Source organism: Camelus ferus, chromosome 6, assembly GCF_009834535.1.
Source record: "Camelus ferus isolate YT-003-E chromosome 6, BCGSAC_Cfer_1.0, whole genome shotgun sequence".
Lineage (NCBI taxonomy): Eukaryota > Metazoa > Chordata > Mammalia > Artiodactyla > Camelidae > Camelus > Camelus ferus.
The window spans coordinates 88,976,549-89,000,611 of record NC_045701.1 but is presented as its reverse complement, the minus strand read 5'-3'; the positions used below and the strand labels follow the sequence as shown (position 1 = coordinate 89,000,611).

At 46.6% G+C, this 24,063-nt stretch overlaps 1 protein-coding gene across 10 annotated transcripts in view; it reads left to right on the top strand.

The window, feature by feature from the left end:
- LOC116664404 overlaps positions 1–24,063 on the top strand; it is a 41,617-nt gene that overhangs the window by 1,811 nt on the left and 15,743 nt on the right. For 2 of the 10 annotated variants that reach the window (XM_032482604.1, XM_032482602.1), the window contains exon 3: positions 18,621–18,712. The exons of the other annotated variants lie outside the window; for them this stretch is intronic. In XM_032482604.1, coding sequence (XP_032338495.1) covers positions 18,674–18,712 — 39 coding nt within the window. In that variant the 5' untranslated portion in view covers positions 18,621–18,673. The remainder of the gene's footprint in view (positions 1–18,620; positions 18,713–24,063) is intronic. 10 annotated transcript variants of the gene reach the window in all.

Sequence of the window (24,063 nt, the reverse complement as noted above, 5' to 3'; positions counted from 1 at the left end):
ATGTAAAACAGTTCCTTATAATAAACCTGTATGTATATATATCTACATCATATATATATATACACACACACACACACATTTTATATGTATAAAATGCATACATCCTATTGGCTGTGTCGGTCTGGAGAACCCACCTGGCACAGCAGCTAAAGGGGACAGTGAGCTCGAAGCTCCTGTCCCCATCACCCCTGGACCCCTGTGGACATTACCACGTGCCTCCGTGTGTCGGCGTCCTCGCCAGCACAGGTGGCCTCCCTGCGGACAGCTGAGGCACTGGGTGGACCTGGCACAGGCTGCCACAGTAGACATTTGTCACCTGCCTGTGTGATGTCGGAGGGGCTCTTGGAGCTGCTTCAAGGAGGAGACAGGCTGACTTTTTTCATGAGGGAGACATGCTCTTTGTTTCTTTTAAGTTCTGTTGGAATGGCATAAATCTGCTTCTTAAAAGCAAGGGAAATGTCATACTCCAGGAAGGAAGACAGGGAGGAGGCATTTATTAAGTGCCTCCTGTGAGGCAGGCCTCCTCCAGGCACCATGTCACGCCGTTTTAACTCTTGTGAAGATCTCAGGAATGCAGGACCTGATCATTATGGTCCTTAATTTATGCCAGTGTATTTCTATTTTAAGTATGTAAGTAATAAACCCTGTGGACCCACCACCCAAGAATCAGAACATTGTCAATGGCTTTCTTCTACCCAGGGCCTCTGATCTCCCCTACACAAGTGATCACAGTCTTGAATCTTGTGTTGAAAATTAAAAGAGAAAATGATACAATTTTTCACATATAAGTATTAGAAACGGTATGCTATTTAGTTTTACTTTTTTTTAACTTCATAAAAGAGCACCCCTTTTAATGAGCGTCTTAGGGACCGCACGGAGTCAGGCTTGCATGCCCGTGTCCCAGATGGTCATGCAGAGTCACGGAACAGAGAGCGGGGGAGCTGGGATCTGAACCCGAGCCTTTGTGGTTGGGTCCAAGGCCGTGTTCCTTCAGTTCTGGGTAGCTGGTTCCCTGAGGGAGAGTCAGCTCCCGCGGGCAGGGCTGGGGTCTGCCTTGTTCAACACAGACTTGCCAGGTTCAACACAGCCCTGGTGTGTGCAGGGCTATTAGGAAATACTTGTTGAGAAAACAAACGACACCCTTCTCTGAAGGTCTGTCCGGAGAAAGGGCATCGTGGTGACATCCTTAGGAACACAGAGGATGGGAGGTGGTTGCATTGTGCTCACAGGAGCTCATGTTGATTTTCCCAGTTTATCTTTTTTCCCCTAGTAAAGGAGAACAAGTGTTTCCCATTCCATGAAATCAGGGGCACAGAATAGAGCTTAGGAGTCAGGCAGTGTTTCCATGGTTCTGTTCTACCTGCTGTGGCAGGAAGTGAAGCCCCAAGAAGGTTCCTGCAAGTTTCCAGGAGTCCCCCTGAATGCCTGCCACTCTCCTTCTCTCTGACTCTGCCCCGCTCCCCCACTGCCTCCTGTGGCTGCCAGAGCCTGGGCCACCTATGTTGCTGGACCCCGGAGGCTGACTGTCCCTCCAACATCCCACAGGTGTGGCCAAGGGTCTGCACCTCCTGGGTGCAGCTGTAGGTTCCCAGGGTGAGAGTGAGAGGTACCCACTGTCCTGTGCTCAGGCTAACTTCCCTGGGACCCGAGGTCACCTTTCCTCAGGGTAAGTTCCTTCCCAGGGGGCTTCTCTGTCCTTCAGGCAAATGGAGCCCTGGCAGCCAGTCCCCAAATCCTCCAGACTGATAACAACAACAGCAGTAATAATAATATCTAGCATTTAGTCTCTGTATGAAGCACGTTATGTGCATTACTTCATTTCCTCCTATTATTCCCATTTTACAGATGATGACCCTGGAGCTCAGAGATGTTAGGGTCACACAGCTAATACATGAGGAGCTTGGACTCAAATTACGGTCTGGCCAAGCCTGTGTTGTGTCAGTCTTGGAGCGGGGATGGCACACAGCTGAGCTGGACAAATTGGGGCCCCCATTCGTAGCCAGTATCTCCCCGGCAGGGCCACTGTATTTCTGGGTCACCATAAAACCTGCCTTGTCCCCAGTGCCCAGTCACGACATCTGAGGAACCAGAGTGGGCAACTCTGATAATGAGGCACTAGGCCCGTGAACCTGCCAGGCAAACACTCTGATTTCGAAGTTCCCATTGTCTAAACCCAATCTGTACATGTTCCTTTTCATGTTCCTGTTTGCTTCTGTAAGTGTGGGATCTTAAAAGCCAGCTACCCATGAATCTTGGAACTGCAGGAAAAGGACAGGAATTGGAACTTGGTAGAAACATTGTCTTAAAAGAGCATGACGGCAAAATGCAGGGGAGGGTGTGGGGAAAGATGGTGTGTGTGTTCACACAGGATCTCTTGTGTACATGTGACCACAGAACACCACGTGTGTCCTCGAGAACATGCCTGGATAGCCACTTGCACATGCGGCCATGCAGATGTGCATATTTGTGAATAGGAAGGTTCCTGTGTGTGTCCTGGGACACACAGGTCGTCAGCCCTCCCCCTCCCTAGGCTGAAAACCCAGTGGGTAAATGAGATGCTGACTAAGGACCCTTTGAGGGGCAGTTCTCTCTTGCTTTCCCTTCTGACTCTTCTGAGGATGGTGCAAGCATCGTAGTTTCTGGACTGAGCATGGGTTTTGGAGTCAGATTGCCTGGGTTCTGAATTCAGACTCTGCCACTGTTACCAGGTACTACGGTCAGAATGTTTGTGCCCCCACCCCCGACCCAGATTCAGGTTGAAGGTCTAACCCCCATTTGTGCCTATCTTTGGAGATGGGGCCTCTAAGGAAGTAATTAAGGTTAAATGAGGTTGGAAGGGTGGGGCCCTTATCCGACAGGATTAGCATCCTTATAAGAAGAGATACCAGAGATCTCCCATGTGCCCCGAAGAAAGGCCACGGGAGCAGGGAGCAAGATGGCAGCCTACAAGCCAAGAGAAGAGGCCTCAGAATGAAAGCGGCCCTGCCCACACCATGATCTCGGACTCACAGCCTCCAGAACTGTGAGATGAAAGGTTCTTTGTTTAAGCCCCTGGTGGTGGGAGTCAGACTGTGGCAGCCTGAGCAGACTGAGAGGCCAGGACAGCTTCTCCTCAGTGCTAGTGTGTGTTTTCTCGTGGTTTACTATCTCGGAGATGCATTCTTTCCAGGGGTTTGCGTCAACCAGAAGCTGTGGCCCCCGCTCGCTAACGCTGAGGGCCTGGCCCCAGCCTCCTTCCCCACATGCCGGCCTCCCTGGTTGCCTCCAGCCCTTTGATATCAGCCAGAGGCCAAGACAGACTGGGCACATGTGCTCTGGAGTCTCCCTCACCCAGGGCTGGGCCTGGGCTGGCTGAGCCTGCCTGCTGCCCTGGGGCGGGCCGTCCGGGCTTCCACATGCCTGAACCAAACATGGAGCCTGACTTGCGGCTGTGTCTGCTGGCCGTGGCCCACACCGCTCCAGGAGCAGTGCCCAAATTCACAGGAAGAGGCCCAGAGTGGGGACAGGCCTGTGAGCAGCTAGACTTGCTGAAGTCCCTACAGATGGCCTGGGACAGGGATTTAAGGAGCTCATGACCAAATGGGACTGCCTTCAAAGAGGACGGGTGGAGGAGGAAGAGGCCTTGCTTTCTAAGCTGTCCTTTATGAAATACATACCGTGGGCCAGGTACCCGGCAAGCAGTCCCGGGTGTTCCTCCTCGAGTCCTCACTGCCCTCTGCCCATTTCATCCCCATTGCACAGACGAGGAAAGCCAGCAGACCAAGAAGATGGGGGACTAAGGTCGCAAAGAACCACCTTGCCTGAGTTAGAATTCAGGCTTCTTTTATACTAGAAGGAAAGGGAGTCAAGTCAAACACTTCCTGGTTCTGGTCACCTTCCGGAGGGGATGTGTTAATTTCTTCCTGCAGTCATTCACAGGTGGGCCTGGTCAGGGTGTTTCCTGTGAGCTAAACAAAGGTATTTTAACTAAATGCTCATTACCTGGGAGGCAGAGTTCCCAGAGATGGGCCATTATGTGTAATTTAAGCTTATAGGCAGCATCCCGCTAGTGATGAACTTGTAGTAAAAGCAATAGAATGCAAAGATTAAAGTAAAAGAAGCAGATCCAGCATGGAGTCCGATTTGTTCTTTGTTACACTTGGGCTTGATGCTAGGTTGAGAGGCCAGAGGGGAGAGCCATCCCTGAGGCTGGGCAACAGGAGAGCTTCTTGGAGGAGGAGACACCAGAGTAGGGAAGGAGGGGAAAGGGCGGTCCAGGCAGGCTGGTTAGAGTTGGGGCACAGGAATGGGTGAATGGCAGGTGTGCGCAGGGGGACAGAAGCAGCACGTGGAAGGGATGGGGACGGGCACATGGGCTCATTTGAGCTTCTGTGGCCCCAGCTGGATCGGGACTGCTGCCCCCACTCTGCAGATGAGAACACTGAGGCCCAACCTGACAGGCCACCCTCAAATCTCATCCTCTCATTTGTGCCCTGCTCTCTTCCCTCCAACAGGGTAGTTTTTTGGCTCAGGGGCCAGGATCAGAGCTGCAGCAGGTGGGAGACTCATGGGGGTACAGACACAGCATGACCCTCAGGATGAGGTTGGGAGCCAAGAGTCAGGGGCTAGTCCCTGGGGAGCAGAGGGGCTGGGACACCAGCCAGCAAAGCCAGGGCTGGCAGTCCCCTCAGAGGGGGCTGGCCTCCCAGGGCAAGGCCAGGTCAGGGGCTCTTGGCTCCGGCCAGCTGGACCCTTCCCAGACCTTTAGCCAATGCTTTCCTCTCCCCCTGAGATCAGAGGAAGGAAGCGGGGGTTGCCTGGGAGGGAGGGCCACCTGGGGAAGGGAAGCCCCCTTCACAGAGTCCCCAGGATCCAAACGCAGTTGGGCAGGAGGATGCTTCCTGGAGTCTTGGAAGGAACAGAGAAACACGGAGTCCTGGGGTCGCTGCCAAACCCAAAGTTCGCTCCCCAGGCGAATGTCGCAGGAGGGGAGGAGAGCGCGACATATGGAAAACCCAGCATCTTCCACGTTGCCGGGAGAGGCAGCCGCCCCTCCACAGCCTGCTTTTCCCATTTCCTTTCTGTTTCCTCCAGTGCCTTCCAGGGACAGTGACTGGGGTCCCTATCACCTGGCTCTGTGTGGCCTACAGTAGTGGGCACCCACGTCACATCGGCCCCTGCCCTCAGGGAGTCACAGCATGTGGCGAGAGACACAGAGATGACAGGTGATAGAGGACAATGGAGGCACAGGGGAAAGGCACTAACTCTGCCTGGAGAGATCAAGGAGGGCTTCCAGGAGGAAGTGGCAGTGGAAGTAAGCTGGAATTAGGCCAGAGTAGGAGGGGTGATGGAAGAGTGTTTCCACCTAAGTAAGTATTTGAGATGTTGAAACACAAAGAAATGGAGGTTCAGAGGTTTTAGAGGAGTTTTGCCAAAGATCACCAAGGAGGCCATAAGTGGGTGAGGCCAAGATTTGAACCTAGACAACCAACCAGAATCCAAGGGCTCTGTCCAGGCACATGGAGTTAACTTGGTACCTGAAATGGCTTCCCCAGTAACTAGGATAGGGTGATGGGGAGGCTGCTGGCAGAGAAGTGTGGTTTGCTCACACTGGGACGTGAACTGAGAAGGGGTCCTGGGACTGACTGAGGAAGGAGACACCTCTGTTCTCAGGGGCTGGGCTGGGGGAGAGGGGAGGAGGGGGATGGGAGGAGGGAGGGAGAGAACTGGGGTTCCAGACGCTACACTCAGCGGGCCTGTGAAGCCGTCGGACCCTTCTTCCCCGAGGCTCTCAGTGTGCCTGGGGAATGGGGCGTGTGTGAGCGTGTGTGCGCATGTGCATGCCGGCGCGCTCAGTAACCCGGTGGGGAGTGAGCGGATGCATGAAAGGCCGAGGTCCAGCAGACCAGCTTTCATGGCGCCCAGGGTGTGTCTGAGGGTGTAGATGCTCCCTGGGCAGCCAGCTGTGTGCCGGCTCCTGGTGGCCGTTTTGTGCTCCGCAACCCACGGATCATGCGTGAGAGGGCGGCCGACGCCTGTGGTTTGGTGGCGGTGCCACGTGGCTGCAGCATCCACAAGGGCTGAGCAGGCGCCCTCGGCTGTCTGACCTCGGGTCCTCTGGCCTGTCTGCCGAGCAGCAGGGGCAGGAGCAGGACGGGAACACCTGAGGAGGCAGGGGTCTCAGGATCACCGTGGGAGGGGCCTGGGAAGCAGGAGGCCTCCCGGCTCTGGGCTGGGGGGTGTGGGGCAAGGGTGGGGGTGTACTTGGGACGTGACCAGGGTGATGACCTCTTGTTGAGCCCTGATAGGTGAAGCGGGACGCTCCCTGGGGTGGGGTGCCATCTGGCGTGTCTGGCCAGGGCAAGTTGTCCTCCCTCTTGGACGCACTCCCAGGGGCACTGGTGACTGGTCAGGGCCCCGCCGGCTGGGGACAGTCCGTAGAAGAAAGGGAAGCCGGGGTCACATGGGTGGGCGGAGGTGAGAGCCCAGCCCAGGCTTGGCCCAGGGCGTCTTCTCACCTGCTCCGCAAAGGCCCTGCCTGGCCGCCAGCCTGCGTGGGCCGCAGCGGGCCCAGGCTTTGACTCCGGAAGGTCACCCTCTGCGGCCCCTGGCCCCTAGCACTGGGAGAGGGGGTTCTCCCCTGCCAGGGCTCAAGTGACACCTTCACAGGCCACACCCTGAAGCTGCCTGGTGGAGGGGGTGGTTCTGGGCCACTGAGAAGCCAGACCTCTCTGGGACTGACCATTTGTGGTCCATCTGTCCCCAGTCCATCCCTCCCAGCTGATGGGGTGAGTCCCTTTTGAGCCCTTCCTTGAGACTTCTACCCACCTCCATGCCCTGGCACCACCCACCTGCTCTCTGCACAGGGTGCATGGTCCACTGGATCTCCAGGCCTGCCTACCTCCCTCTAACCAGGGCCACCAGGGTACCAGGATGAGGGTTTACCAGCTAAAGTGGCGCCCCCTTGTGGCAAGAGGACTAACACAGTCGACAGTGCCCTCTGCCCACCCCTCTGCCCACCGTGGACATTATAGGGTTTCTTTTCTTTTCTCTTTTTTTCTTTACTTTCACAAACAAATTCCTTCTTTCTTTATTTCATTGAAGTGTAGTTGATTTATAAAGTTCGTTTTCAGGTGTACAGCAAAGCAACTCAGTTACTCATCTACATACCTATGTAGATTTCCTTTTCAGATTCTCTTCCATTAGATGTTACTACAAGAAACTGAATGTGGTTCCCTGAGCTGTGCTTATATGACTCCTGATGAGCTTTAATGGGTATGTGGGCGGGGTTTCACCCTAATTCCAGTTTTGTTCCCTCACTGAGATGTCGTTCACGTCATTAGTCACCTCACGCTGCAGCACATCCCTAGAAACTGAGCTTCTGCAAAGTGCAACTCCCATGTATGTTGTTTTGATCTTTTGTTTTAAAAAATCACAGCCCCCCCAAATTATCTATACTTAAAAAACTAGGATAACTTCCAAGGAGGTCCTCTCACCCCGTGTCAGGCTTTATTCACAGAACTGGGGTATCGAAATAAACAGAGCAGGTCTGCGCCCTCAGAGGGCGTGTGGCCCATCAGGGACACAGACGTTCACAGACACCCCATTTCCAAAGCCTTCTAGACACTGATCCCTTAATCCTCAGCCAAAGGCAATCATAGAGGTGTTACGAGCCCCGGTTTATAAGTGAGGTGACTGAGGTTCAGGGTCCCAAAGTGAGGAGAGGCCCCGCGGCTGTCATGAGACTATAATGAGATACCGTGTAGAGCAGGACTTCGCGGTATCTGGCATACAGTTGGTGTGCGTTCGATGTTTAAAAGTTGGAGACAAGGGCAGAGCTTCTCCATTCCCCAAGTCTTAGCACTTTCTAGCTTGAACGCTTCTTGCCCCTGCGGGGCACTCTCCGGCTATGCACTGTACCCTGGTCACAAGACAGTGTGTCGCGTAGGTCAGTCTGTTGTGCTTGTGCGCTGGCAGCCCTGGAATAAAGCCTGTTACTCTGGTGCCGCAGCATCAAGGCAGGACGGGGGACGCGACTGACGCGTCTGAAGGAGGGGATGGAACGCAGAGAGGAAGGAGTCAGCGCAGGGTGGGGGGCAGGCGGAGGGGCCCCATCACCGTGTTATTTCCAGCTTTACTAGTCGGGATAACTTCCGCTTAGGTTTTTCAAACCCTGCTCTATAAACCTGGGGACCTGGCCTTATGTGGCTGTAACAGGTTTACTGACTAGTTCCTGCTGGGCTTGGCTTTCCCCACTCTCTGGCCCCGTCTGGACCATGTCCCATCGCCCCTGCCCTCTTTTAACCCCTTGGTCCCTTGGGCAAATCCAAGGCAGCTGAGAACTCCGGTCTCATTCCCAGTGCTGGTTCCCCTCGCACTTGATGGGACACTTGATGTCCCCTGGGTGGCCAGCCCCGTCCAGTTGCTGGCTGGCATGCCTGACAGGGCTCTGTTCACCTTGTCCAGCCTGCAGCCTGGCCCCAGGCGGCAGGTTACCCCGCAGCCTGTGCTGCCGGCCAGCGCCCCATCTCTGCCCGGTGGCTGTCTTCGGTGAGGAGGCAGCAGAGCTCAGACCATCACCTTGCTGCGTTCACCTGGCCTTTGGGAGACTTGCACACTCCCCGCCAAACAGTACTCCTCTGCTTCCTCTCTCTGCCCCTGGTGGTCAGTTTTCATTCTCTTTGGGCCCACAGAGGCCCAGCTGGGGCAGGGCATCCAATCTACTGTCCCCAAAGGTGACCAAGCAGGAGAAGGACGCTCTGGTGGGCAGGTGGCGGAGGCAGGAGTCATCTCCTGTTGTTGCCTGGGGTGATGGTCAGAGGCCACCTGACTGCTGCCAGCCTCCCGGCCCCTGAGGGTCCTCATCCAGCAAGGTCCTGTGGGCAGCAGAATCCCATGCAGGAAGGGAAAGTAACTCCGGGACGTTTTATAGAGGTTTAATCCAGGGGAGCTGGGTTAGTGGAACCCGCAGGATGTTGCTGCACATGGGGCCAGCGGTGGGGGAAGCTGGGAGCCCAGCTGGAGGTGGGGGCACCTGACAAGAGCAGCTGTCATGCGGGGACAAGGCTAAGAAAGGCGCAAAATAGCCCGGCTTCTCTCTTGGCCCACCTTCCCACCCCAAGTCAGGGCTTCCTATTGGCTGGACCCAACAGGGTGTCAGGGCACAGGGCACAGGATAGGACAGAAGAGGGCAGAGAATGGATTGCAGGATGAGTGGGTGGTGGCCTCTGGAGGGTGTCAGCAGAGTCAGTTTCCTGACCTCTGGTGGCTCTGGGCGTGGCTGCCAGTGCCAGGACACCAGGACAAGCCCCATTCCATCTCCGTGGCATTTCCAGTATTTCAGAAAGACCCTAGAGAGAGAGGGTCTGAGACTGCTGTGCCCGCCAGCCTCTGAGGTGGGTGTGAGGACCTTGCCATGTTGAGAACAGCCTGCAGGGAGCCCAGCCTTGGCCTTATAGCAGATGCGGCGATGATGGATTCCAGAGCGCTGCGGGGGTGGGGGGTGGGGGTCAAGGAGCCTCCTGAGACTGGAGTCCTGTGCGGCACATTCTCTTGGGCCCCAGGTGGAAGGCACATCTCAAAGGCCTGTCGCGAGGATTATGATGAGTACTAATGACGTTCACCAGGTAGCGTGTGCTGACAGTGTGCTGTGGGCAGTGCTGGATGCTGCGAAGTTATTCACGAAAACGCACAAAGCACTTGTCACACAATAGGCGTTTTTCCAGCACGGTCCTGGATGCAAAGGATGAACCCTGACGGCCTGTGCCTCTGAAGGGAATGAGCTCACGGCTCCCCCTGGGCTGTCACCTGTGCAGGGCCTGCCCTGCCCCCAAAGAGACCACGTTTCATGAGAAACGTTGAGGGCCCTATTGCCCAGCAGCTGCAGGCCTGAGTCTCCTGGAGTGGGGCTGATCGGTCCAGGGCCTTCCAGCCCGGGGGGCAGAGCTGAGCCCCTCCATCTTGGGCTTCCCTTTGCCTGATGGCTCTGTTCCCACAGTGTGACCAGCACAGCTGTCGTTTCTGAGGCCAGTGGTGGATTCTGGATGATTACAGATCTGGAGGGGGAGAGAAGGCTGGCACTGGTGCCAGTTTATGTATCTTATAAAGGTCATAAAGAGATGGCACCGCTGGGGGCCACACTCCTGTGCCAGCCTCCCCCCCACTGTCTCTTTCTGCCTGTCTTTTATTGTCCACTCTTATCTTTCTCCCTGCCCACGCCCCACCCTGGTGCAGGTCCCAAGACCATAACCTTCTTCAAACTGCTGCTGGCTTTTTCTGACCTTCTGCCCCAGGCACAGAACATAACTTTATTAGCAGGGCTGGTGAGGGCTTGGCTGGGGCCCCAGCCCGGGTTGGCCAGAGAGGGTGGAAGTTCTGCCATCATGGCAAGGACCCAGAGCTGCCCAGCTTTGTAGAAAAAGGGATTAAGGCATCTATCCAGACTAATAATCCGGTCTACCTGCAGTGTATCTTCCCCCTGTCCTCAGCCCCCGCCCCCTGGAGACGGATGGGGGTTGGATTCAGTCCCTTTTTCCTTCTCTGTCCTTTCCCTGCATAATGACGACAGCTCTGATCAGAGAGAAGGCCACTGATAGGGACAGGCACTCCCATGTCATAAGGGACCATTAGGGACTCCTGTGTTTCTGTCTCTGCACCTTAAAATGGATTCAGGCCCTGGTCTGTGTCCACACCTTCTCATGATGGTGACAAGGTTTGCCCATGGATGTGGGCAGCCCTTTTCAATCTGAGAGGAAGTAAGAGGACATGGACTCAAATGACTCAGGCTTCAAGAAGAACCCACCCCTCCTTTATATGGGCACTGAGCCTCCATGTCTGCATCTGCCAAATGGAGCCATGATCCCTGCCTCACAGCCACTGTGAGTAGGGTCATGTTTGCTGAGAGGGCTCTCCACCCACTGTCGAGTGGAAAGGGCACAGCTCCGGAATCATGGAGACTTGGGTTCAGATCTCGGTGTCACCACTGGGCAAGTCCACCTCTCGGCGCTCTAGTTTCCTATTTGCAAAGGGGGGAGAGTGAAGCCCACTTCTTCAGCGCTGTGAGCAGTGAAGTAAGTGCTGTCCTTGGTGGCGGCAAATGCTCAGCAGACGGCAGCAGAGGGCACTGATGCTGCGAGACGTCCGTGTCCCATGTCGCAGGTGAGGAAACTGAGGCTCCAAGAGGAAGGAGCGGTGGAGCTGGGTGAGAACCGGGCCTGTCTGCCGCACACACATCCCGCTGCCCGCTGACCCCTTTCCCTCCTTGACTGACCTTAGCAGAACTGTTTGCTCTGGAGCGGGCCCAGCCATCCTCGTATCTCAGCCACAGGCCGGGGAGAGCATGGCTGGTGTGGCATCTGCTCTTTCCCTGAACCTGCGGTGACAAGCTAACAGCCGTTGCCAGGGGTCCTGCGTCCCACCGCCAGCAGGGGAGAGCTGTGGGTGGCATCCCCGGGGCCACGTCTAGGGTGCTGCTCCCCGAGCATCCAGGCGGGCTTCGTGGGCTCAGCACTGGGAGGGCATGGCGAGGGTTGGGGTGAGCTGGCTCCCTCCAGTGCTGGATCACTTGAGTCACTCTCCTCTGGTGCCCAACCCATGTTTGTTCTGTCTTTCTGGGTTTCAGCCCTTTGGCCAGTGGGAGGTTAAAGATTACTGAGGCAGCTGACAATAAAAGTGCCCGGCACACTGGCCTTTGACCATCCATTAGAAGGCAGTGGGATCACATTCTACACAACCGTCAACGGCGAAAGTGGTGAGGGTGTAGGCGAGGGGCACACCCTCCTTGTATTAATATTAAGAGGATAGTCACTCCTGCCTGGGCAATCGGGCCAAGTTTCTCTTTTATCTGAAGCCAGGGCCACAATGTGGCATTGTTCTCTATCTCAGAGGCCACTGTGCGGCCCCAGAGTGGACCCAGATGGACTCCGCCTGGCAGAGTAAACACCCATCCAGAGGTGGCCGGTGGCAACGGGGAGAGGAGCTCTCTCCTGGAGGAGATGTTTTCCTCACAAGTGAGTCCGGGGGTCAGAGACCTCGCGACGTTGCTAGCCCTCCGTTCTGGGCCTTAATTTCCTCGTCTGGACCGTATGGCTAGCTTACACTCCGTGCCCAGCAAAGTTCCCAATCTTTTCTGTGCTGTGGAGCTGGGGAAGAAGAAGGACCCCCTTTTCTTAATGCGTAATATAAAACCGGAAGATGACAAAGGAAACCGATCAGATTGAAATAGTTATCAAGATATTTAAAAGCAAACGTGAAATAACAGAAATACATGTGCTTCTTTACTGAATGCATTTGAGTAATAAGATCTAGCCAACTACTCCATCTACCAGCTACTGGAATTCCAAAGTAGTGATGAGTGAAAGCGATATTGCAAGGTATCTGTGACAGCAAAATCATAGGCGCCACTGGACTTCTGAGGGTTTTTTAAAATCTACGTTTCTTTTTAAAAATTTTCTATTTTGAAGTAGTGACTTACAAGAAATTGCAAAAATAGAAGAGCAGTCCCATTTATCCATCACCCAGCTTCCTCCAGTGGTGAAACATGAAGGTTATGTACATGATCAGAGCCAGGAGATTGGTTGGCACAACGTGATGAACTAGATTTAACTGGGATCTTATCACTTTTTGCGTACACTGGTCTTGTTTTTGTGTATAAGCTGATGACATTTTGTAGCACGTGTAGGCTCGTATCGCCACTATCACAGTCAAGATGCAGAGCTCTTCCCTGGTGACAAAGGAGCCTCCTCGTGCTGCCCCTTTACAGTCCTACCCACCCAGCTTTCTTCATCCACACCCTCCCCCGTTAATTTGTTCTTCACCTTGTAAAAACAGTTGACGTGCGCCAGGCACCGACCAAGCACGTGCCCACGCACTAAAGAGGTGAAAACTGAGGCTCAGGAAGGTTTGGTAATTATCTGAGATCACTCAGCAATAGATATCCGAATGAGTGCTGCCTGCATCCAGGGCTTCCCCGTTCATCTTCACCCACAAACCTCACAGTCTCTGGAAGAAATACCCAAGATGTGAACTGGGAAACCCGGGCTTGGTTTCCAGCTTCATCTCCTGGTAGCTGTATGATTTGTGGCACGTTCTGAACCTCTCTGAGCCTCAGTGTCTTCACTTGGAAGCTTAGGGGAAAGGGTGATAAGCTCACCTTGCTGAAGATGCCTGCTGAGTGAACTTGGAGAGGATGAGGGTGAGCTGCCCCTACCCAGGTGATGCGTGCGTGTGTGTGCGTGTGTGGTGTTGGTGGGGATTCAGAGCCAGAGCAGCCTGGAAAAGCTCAGAAACCCCTCATCCACACACACACGTGCACGCGCGCACACACACACACAGTTTGGTGGCCAGGTTATCTTTACTTTCTCATCATCTCACATATCCCTTGAGGGCCAGCACACCTGGCCTGAGATTCTGACAGTTACAAGCCTCTGGAAGAATAGCAGGTAGAGATAATACCTGGAAAAATTCTGTGCTGACAGTTGCCTGAGGAAATTGGTGGAAAACTGGTTGCATTCAGAGACAAATGGTTGAATAAATAAATGAATGAGTGAACATATATCTTCTAAGTATCACACCATGCAGAGGGTTCTGAATTAGTTGAAATCCTTTTGATAGCAAATGACAGAATTCCAACTCAAATTGGCTTAAGGTGGAAAAGAGTTCATGTGATAAAACCCTCCAGGGCGGGTACCAGTGACCTCAGGGTACCTGGAGCTGTGAGCTTAGACGGCACTGCTGGCTTACTCTCTCACTCTCGCTCAGTCTCTCCAGCTTTTAGTCATCTCAGTTCTTTGCACACTGCCTCCATGTGTGTGCAGAATAGACTGGGAAATAGTTTATGGCCCTGGACAGCTCTGGGATCACACTCTACCAGCTAGTGACTTAAGAGCAAAGATGACTCTTCTCCATTGGGTCTATCCGAGACATTCTGGGGAAGAACCCAATTGACGTTGCATCCCATGACCATGTCTGGACCATGGTGACCAGCAAGCTCAGCCTGGGTTGTGAGCCCAGTAGCTAGGCGGTGGGATCTTTTTTGTTCCCCAGATGTCTAATTGGAGAGCTCTGCTAGGCTTGAAAAAAACAGTGACAAGATGAAACTTGTCAGGAAGTTGGCTGGATGTCCAGAGAATTTCCTGGGAATGTCTGGAGGAGCTCTTCAAGGACAAGAAGGGAATTCAGGGACTGCCAGTGCCTTGCCAATGACAGCACGGGTCACCTGGAATCATTGAATGCATGCTTGGAAATGTTTATTGAAATTATTTAATATTCCATACAGATATGTAGCTATAAACAAGTTCAGGCTAAACTAGCAAAGACATATTATATGGCCACAATTTAAAGAGGCTGAGTCAATAGGCTTCATTCATTCATTCATTCATTCATTCATTCATTAAATGTTGAGTGCCTGTGATGTCCTGGGTATTGGACATAAATCAATGAGTGAAACAGATACAGTTTCCTCAGTTTGCCCGATGGTGTCACTTGCTTGATGGTGTCGCTAACAAACATGCAAGGACTTCCCAGTGCCGGGGGACAGAGGGGAAGCTGCTCAGCCTGGCCTTTGAGGCATCAACCATTCAGCCCCAGCCTTGCTTTCTAACCTCAGTCATCAGTGTCCTCATGGGGCGGTTCCCTGCACTCACTCTGCCTTTGCAGGTCTCTATGCTTTTGTCCATGCTGTTGACTCTTCTTGGAAGCTGTCCCCCAGGCTTTCCCTAATCCCATCTGAAGTCCCCTCAAGGCCAGCTCCCATGCCACCTCATCTCTGAAGCCTGTGTCCTCATAGTCTTTGCTTGTAGGTGATGGAGTGTCATGGCACTAAGATGCTGAGGACTGAGTGGGCAGCACAAAGGGTCTGTGTGTCACTGAGTGACTGCCTTTCCTTGGAGTTGGAGTCACTTGGAGCCCTGGACTGTGGGCCTCCGTGTGCATCCTCACTGCTTTCTGAGGTGTTTGACCCTGGTTTCTCAAAACAGAATCTATGCTTGACTGATCATTTTAAAAACTATTAGCTCATTTGGTCTTCCCAGTTACCCCAGGGGGCGCAGGCAGTAGCCAGTTTTGAAGATAAGAAAACTGAGGCCCAGGAACTCCTATTTCAGGCAACCGTGTGGACCAAATGGATAATTCTTTTATAGGAAATAACTAAAAATCTTGGATTGAAAAGAAGTCTTAAATGCACCCATGAGCTGGTGAGAAAATAAGGTCTACTCAGGCCAGGAAGTAGGTGAAGGCAGAGACTCAGGAAGGTCAGTAGAGAGCTGAAGCTAGCTTTTGACTCGGGGACATTTGTTGAACCAGGTGACGTTGAGAATTGATTTTACTGTCCTGAGGCAGGAGGGTAAGAGGACACGGCTCAGGACCTGCCCGAGATGAGAATTTTGGTATAAGGCCAGGAACACAGAAGGGCACACCTGCATGTAAGACAGAATTAGAAGTCAACGCCCCCTTCCTGAGACGGAGAGGAGGAACGCCTGTCTTGGACTACGGGGCTGGGTGAGAGGGAAAATGAGATTCCTCTGGGAATTTGTAGCCAAGGATAGTTTGTAGCCCACATTCATAGAGCCTGGGAGCCCAAAGAACTTCAGGCTGAGACTTTAGCTTCAAGTGGCTCCATATTGGTAGTGATCCCAGGCACCTGACAGAAAAGAATAAATATTCTCTCATCAAGAAACAATTTTCATCCTAGGCTTTGAAAACTTTCCATAGTTCCATGGGAAATGAGCAACTTCAATGTAAAAATCACTATACACACAAGGAAATGAGAGAGAGTGTGTGAGAGAGACAGCAAGCAGAATTAGATACAGCATAATCAGTCTTTCAACAACTTCAGATGTATTATATAAAGAATGCAAAAAATCATGTTTAATATATTTAAGTTTAAAATGAGTAGGAAGCAAGTAGATTAGAAAATGAACTAGAAATGTAAAAAAAATAAAAATTGGAGTTAAAGCTCAGTGGACAGATTTAATATAAGTTTAGAAAAAGCTTAAGAAAGACTTAGTGAATTTGAAGATAGAAGTAAGGAAGCTCTTGCTAACCAGCTCAAAGAGGCACAGATATGGAAAATACGGACAAGAGGTTAAGAGACCCAAAAGACACTGTAAGGAGTTCAAATGTAGTCTAATCACAGCTGCAAAAAGAAGGAAGGGAAGAAAAGAGGAGAAGAGAGTGGGGGAGAGGAAGGGAGACAGGAGAGAGGAGGGAATGGAGAAAAGCCAGTAATGTGAAGAGATGATGGTTGAAAACTTCTGGAATTGAGGAAACAATTCTCAGAAGTCCAATAAATTCCAAGGAACTTATAGGAAAAGAAAATATAGTACAATGAAACTGCAGGGCACCAAAAACAAAGAAAAGATTTTAGAAGGAGATTTCCTTGTATAAGAAAAGATAGATAATACGTGAAGGAGGGGCACGCTGACAATTGACTTCTCAGCAGGAACAATGGAATTTGGAAGACAGTGGAACGTTATCTTAAATGTGCTGAGAAAAAAATAGTCAACCTGGAATTCCATACCCAGTGAAAATATCTTTTAATAGTGGGGATTAAACACAGGTTTTATTTCAGATAAACAAACACAGAAAATTTGCCACCAATAGATCTTCACTAAAATAATTCTAAAGATTATACTTTAAGCAGAAGGAAAATGATTCCAGATGAAAGGTGTGAGGTTCATGAAGGAAAGAACTAAGAAAGTGGTAAAATGTGGGTAAAAAAAATTGTTTTGTGCAGAGCATATCAAGCAAAGTGTGGGCACATCTGGCATGTGCATATTGAGTAGGTGTTCATGGTGGTGGTGAACACAACAACTTGCAGGATAGTTATGTAGAAAGAGTGCAGGTTTAATAGCAGAAAAACTTTGGTCTGATCATTATATTTCCATTCATTCGCTGAATAAGTTTGAGAAAATACGTGTGAGAAAAACTGTAGTTTTGCAATATATTAGGGATAAAGAGAATGCTCCTAGGGTTTTTGTGAGTAATAATTTAGATAATGCACACAAAACGCTAATCACAGGACACATAGTTGGAACTTTGATCTCAGTCTGAATCCTAACGTCTCATAATCTGGAAATACAAGGATAGGTGGCTGAGGAAGGTGGGTGGGGGATCAGTCACTTATGAATATTAATAACCATGCTACCATGCATTGAGCATCTATACACTAGGCACTATGCCGTGAACTTTGTATGTATTTTCTTATTAAACCCTTACAGTATCTTTGTGAAGTGGGCAGGTAGTATGCCTAGTGTATTTGACATGCGAAGCCAATGATTTTTAGCACTTTCCTTCCTCAATATAACAAAATTATTTTTAGTAATGATCATGCAATAATCAGTCATAATCATTGTTTTTTATTGCTATTTAGTTCTAAAACAAGGAACAATTTAAAAAGAAATACCAGTGTTAAATATATTTAAATTTAGTAAAATATTTCATTTATAAACTAAAATTTGCACTTATTAAAAAAACCACACCTCTCAGTTTGCAAGCTTGAACAATTCCCAACCATTATGAACTTACTTTCCAAGTGAACACATGGAACTGAGTTCCTGTGTACTGGGGGCAAACCATTTAACTGGAAAGTTTTTGAATTAACTTCCTTGTAGGATACAATATTCAATAAAGGGTAAGTAATAAAAATGTGCTAATTTGAAACTTGCCCTCATATTATTAAAACTCAAATGTAATAGCAGCAATTATTTAGAAGTTAGACCAACAAAAGATTTTTTTTCTAGGAGGAGTATTTTATTACTAGCATCATTTAGAATGGCGAATGCACGGTGTTAATAAAAAGCAGAGCAAATTTTAATTAGTTTTATTATCGTTTAAAAATTATCTATAGACAATTGCCTGCACACAGGGTGTACTTGTAAGGGGCCACACTTGACACATTGCGATATGCCACTGATTTAGGTATTTCCTTTGAAAATTTTCATCTTGGTTGGGACTCTCACTTTTGAATTTCAAATTCATGATATCTTTGTGCTTCATCCCCAAACTCTCAGTTTAATGTCTATCTATATCTATCCATCCATCTAAAGTGTATGTATATGTGTATATATGCACACAGCACTTCAATGTAGAATAGATCGTTCTAAAATTTACTACGATGCTAATATGCTTTTTTTTCGTTATTTTCCCTTAAGGTGTCTTGAGATTTTCAAATTAGCACACGTAGGGAAATCTACCTTATTGAAAAATGGTTACATGACATTGTATAGTGTGGATGCACCGTAATTTTTAAAACAATTTAAAAAATGGAAGTGTAACGTGTAGGATATGCACAGACCATAATTGTGTAAGTTAAATTTCTTAAAAGTCAACCCATTTGTGTAACCACCACATATATTAAGAAATAGAAAATTATCACTGCCCTGGAAGCTCCCTCACCTCCCCATGCGGTCATTGCTTTCTCTCTCTTCTCTGTCACCATGGCTCATTGTGCTTGCTTTTTGAGCGCTATGTGAATGGACTCGCAGTGTGTAGGCGCTTGTGTCTGGCTTCATGAGATCCGTCCACAGTGCCACGTGGATCAGTGGGTCATTTGTTTTCTCATTGACTTACAGTATTCCATTTCATGACCATATCTCAATTTATTTATCCATTCTACTAACGATAGATGTTTGGGTTGTTGCCAGTTTGGGGCTATCGTGAACAACGCGGCTAAGCGCAATCCGGAGCCTACCTTTTGATGCCTGCAGATTCACATTTACATCGAGGAGTGGATGGGGTGGGTATCCGTATATTCAGTTTTAGTGAACATTCTTGCCTTGTTCCTAATCTTAGGGGGAAAGCATTCAGTCTTTTACCATGAAGTGTGATGTTAATTATAGTTTTTTGGAAGACATCTTTTTTCAGGATGAGGAAGTTTCCTTCTATTTGTAGTTTGTTGAGTTTTTAATCGTGAGTGAATGTTGAAATTTTTCAAGTGCTTTTTCTGCATTATTGAGATAATCATGTCGGTTGTCTTCCTTCTATTAATATGTTAAATTACACTGATTTGCAAATCTTAAACCAACTTTTCATTTCTGGGACAAACTCTATTTGGTTATAATATATTAGCATTTTATAATTACTCGAATTGCTAATTGCTAATCTATGTTAAGAATTTTGTGCATTTTTATAAGAGATTTGGACTGTAATTTCCTTTTCTTGTAACATCATTATTGTAACGATTTTGGTATCAGGGCCTCAGAAAATGAACTGGGAAGTATTTCTTCCTTCTCTATTTTCTGAAAGAGTTTGTGTGCGACTGGTCTTATTTATTCCTTAAATATTTGATGGAAATCACCATTGAAGTTATATTTGCCTGGCTTTTTGAGGATTTTAAAATTACAAATTCAATTTCTTTAATATTTATTGGACTGCTTGCTTTCTGTTTCTTTTTGAGTTAGTTTTGGTAATTTATTATCTTTCAAAAATTTATTTCACCTAGGTTGTTGAATTTACTGGCATAAAGTCATTCATAGTATTTTGGTAAGAATTTTTGTGTCCGTTTTTGTGAGGAATGTTGATGTATGGATCCAGCTCTGAAAAGCTCACAGGAGTAGATTGTGAACATCTCTTTCTAACTTCGCATTCAATGATGTTACACTGATAGCTTGAAAGCAGCCATAGTGGTATTATTTGCAACGTGGAAATTGCACTCCAACTCAAACTTCTTCCCCTGCCAGAGAGAGCTGGCTTACCATCACAACTCCACTTGTTACCTTTTTAATGTCTGTGCGATCTGTGGTTCTGTTTTCTCTTTCATCCTTGAATTGATATTTTCTTGATTGCTCTAGCTAGAGGTTTATCAATTTTATTGATCTTATCAAAGAACCAGCTTTTGGTTTCGCTTACTTTCTCTACTGTTTTTTATTTCATTGATTTCTGCTCTTTATTATTTCTTTGCTTCTGCTTATTTTTATTTTGACCCTCTTTTTTTTTTTTTTAAACTTCTTAATATAGTACTAGCTTACAGCACAGGTTTTAGGCCTTTCTTCTTTTCTACTATATGGATTTAAAACTATAACTTTCCCTCAGCATCACTTTATTCATATGTCACGTATTTTCATATGTTGTGTATTTACCATCATTAAATTCAAAATGCTTTCTATTTTGATTGCAACTTCTTTTTTGACCCATGGGCTATTTAGAAGTGTGTTGTTTAATTTCCAAATACCTGGGGCTTTTTTAAGCATCTCATTGTTATTGATAACTAACTAAATTCCACTTTAGTCGGAGCGCATACTCTGTAAAATTTCAACCTTTTGAACTCCGTTGAGACTTATTTTAAGGTCCAGTGTAAGGTCTATCTTGGATAATATTCTATATACACTTGAAAAGAATTTGCATTCTGCAGATGTTGAGTATACTATCCTATAAACATCAATTAGTTACTGTGCTTGATAGTATTGTTAAATATTCCACATCCTTATTGATTATTTCTCCAGTTGTTCTATCAATTACTTTAAAAATATGTTTTAAAATCTCCAGCTGTGATTGTTGTTTTATCCTTTCTCTCATTAGTTCTATCAGTTTTTGCTTTATATATTTTGAAGCCCTGTTTTTAAGTGCACATATATTTATAGTTTTTGCATCTTTCTGATTCCTTTATCATTATGAATTTCTCTTTAGTAGTACTTCTTTTTGTAAAGTCTATTTTGTGTGATATTCATAGAGCCACTCCACATTTCTTATGCTTACTGTTTGCATGGTACATCTTTCGCCATCATTTTACTTTCAAACTGTCTATGTCTTTGTATTTAAAGTGCATCTGTTGCAGACAGCACTTAGCTGAGTTTTCATTTTTACCTAGTCTGACAATGTTTGCCTTTTGATTGTAGTGTGTGACCCATTTATATTTAGCCTAATTACCAACTTGGTAGGGTTTAGGTATGATTTTGATACTTGTTTTCCATATGTCTCCTTTTTGTTTTTGTTATTCTGTTTCTTTTTTTTTTCTCTTCTTCTATGTTAATCAAATTTTCTGATGTTTTGTTTAAATTCATCAATTGGCTTTGTAGCTACTTAATTAACATTTTTATGGTTGTTCTGGAGATTACAATAGGCATTTTAATTTATCTGCTTAGAATTTGCATTGAAATATTTCAGATAAAATATAGGAAACTTGAGACAATAGTTTCATTTAATGCTATCATTTTATATATTACATCTGTGTTCATTATAAACCCAATAATACAGTGTTGTTAGTTTTGCTTTAAACAATCATATGCCTTTTAAAGACATTTCTTTTTTGTTGTTGTTGGAGGAGGTAATTAGGTCTATTTAATTTATTTATTTTTAGAGGAAGTAGTGGGGATTGAACCCAGGACTTCATGCATGCTAAGCATGTGCTCTACCACTTGAGCTATACCCTCCCCCCAACATTTCTTTAAGACAAGAAAAAATACATCCTAAAATTTATTCACATATTGGCCATTTCTCATGCACTTTATTCTTTTCTATAGATCCAAATTACCATCTGGTATCACTTCCCTTTAACTTCCTGTAGCATTTCTCATAACGTTGGACTAATTAATCTGATTTTTTTGTTCTCTATTTTACCTTCTAAGGACAGTTTGGGGTTGCTAGCTTTATTTTTCTCTGCAATCTTTGAGTATGTAATTTCAGTACATTCTAATCTGCACTGTTTGTGATGAGAAGTCACTATTTAATTTAATTCTTTTTCCTCTCTGTGTAATGTGCCATTTTCTTGACTTCTTTAAAGAACTTCTCTCTACCCTTGCTTTTAGCCCTTTGTTTATGGGGTTCTTAGGTATCATTTTCTTTATATTTATTCTGCTTAGGGTTTGTTTAGCCTCTTTGTCTGTAATTTAATGTTTTTTTTACCAAATATGGGAAATTTTAGACCATCATTAGTTCAGATATTTTTTCAGGCTTTTTCTCTCTCTGTTTCCTTTTGAACGCCTTGATGTGTATGTTGGACTTCTTGATATTTTCCTATAGTTCTCTGATGTTCACTTTCCTTCTGTTTTTTTCTCTCTGCTTTGGATTGGATAATTTCCATTCACTTATTTCCAAGCACAGTGGTATTTTTCCTTCTCTCATCTTCAGTTGTTAAGCACATCTAGCAAAATTTTCATTTTTTATTTCAGTTCTGTACTTTTCAGCAGTAGAATATTCATTTAACATTTATAGTTGTATTTTCTGTTAAAATTTCCTATTTGTTTACTCATTAAGATCACTTTTTCATTTACCCTTTTAAGACATCATATTTCCCTTTATTTCTGTTAAATATTTATAATAGTTGCTTTGAGGTCTTTGTTTGCTGATCCAACTTCTGTGCCCATTGGAGTCACTTTCTATTGAACTGCCTTTTTCCTGGGTATGTGTCACATTTTCTTGTTCATTTGCATGTCTAGTAATTTTTTGTTGAAAGCCAGGTATTTTAGACAATACATTATAGTGATTCTACATTCTGTTATGTTCTTCTAAAGGTTGTTGTTGTTGTTTTGTTGTTGTTCTTGCTGACTGTTAATTTGCCAGGTCTCAATCTTCAAACATCATCTCTTCCATCCTCAGTTATTCAACTTCTAGCTGCTGTAGTTTTAGCTTGGATCCCTGGAATCTCCCCTCCACCAGCATAATTTGGTGACTAGCCAAGGATTTGGACAGTTTACACCCACAATTTGGCATTCACTCTTTCTCTAGCTTTCTTATTCCTATGGGTTCTCTCTTAACTTTCTAGCTGTTCTACCAATCTTGAGTTCTGACCTCCAGATCCAGTAAGGATTCAACTTTCTGCTGCTGCTCTGCAGGCTGGGGAATGCCCTTAGCTAAAAAAACAATGCAACAAACTTTCTGATCTCTTCCAACACAGTTCTGTCTTTCAAAGGAAGACTCTTCTCTGATTTTTGCCTGGTTTTTCACTGGCTCTCTGGGTTCTCCAGTATGCATGTACAAGATAGCAGTTAGCCAGGGCTTTGCGCAGACTTTATACTCAGATTTTTGAGCCTTGCTCCTTCCGTTGTTCTCTTGCTTCCAGGATCCCACCCAGGATATTTAAATTTTGGGCTATTCTGCTATCTCTGAAACACCCCCTTAAGCCTGTAAATCTGAGGTTTTCTGCTATAGGTTTTGTAAGGATTGGAGATCACTCTCAGTCACCTCAGGGAAAAAAAAAAAATCAAGATATTTGCGATTTTCTCCCATTGCAATGGCCTCTTTTATAACAAAACTCTCCTCTGCTTTCTGCCTTTTTAAAAATTTTACAATACCTTCAAATAATTTTTCTTTTAATAAATTTTGCTCCGACTTTACAAATGTTATCTTTGGGAGTTGTTGCCAAACCAAATGACTCTGCCATTACAAGAAGCAGAAGTGTAAGTCGTATTACTTCAAAATTTTATTTTTTGGTTGTTTGCTGCTGTTATATAGATGTAAGAATGATGTTTTTATATTGAGCTGGTATAACAGTCTTGCTACATTCACTTACTAATTTAAATAGCTCCTATGTGGGTCATTTGGATTTTTCACATATGCTGCTGTTTGAGAAAATGACAGTTTGGTTTCATCTTTTCCAATTCTTGTATCCTTCATTTATTTTTCACTCTTTATCACACTGTCTAGGATCTTCAGAACAATGTTGATGTAAATGGTAGTAGTGGGATCCTTGTCTTCTTTTCTATATTAAGGAGAAACCATCGGTTTTTTTTATAGATAGTTTTTATCGGAGTATGAAAGTTCACTTCTACTCTGTGTTTGCTGAGAGTTTTTTTTTAATTAGGAAAGGGTGTTGAATTTTATGATTTTTCTGCATTTTCTGAGAATGTAGTGAATCAAATTGACTGATTTTCAAATATTAAACCACCCTGCATTTCTGAGATAAATCATATGTAGTCATGATGTTATCCTTTTAATAAATCACTTGATTCAACTTGCTTAAATTTTGTTTAAAATTTTAGCATCTATCTTCACGAGAGGAATTAATCTGTAATTTTAAATTCTTGTTATGTCTTTAGCAGACTTTTAACGTCAGGATTATCCTGGTCTCATAAAATTTGTTGGAAAGTATTCTCCCTTCTTCTGTTCTCTGGAAAAATTTGTGTAATGTTGACATTACTTCTGCCTTAAAGA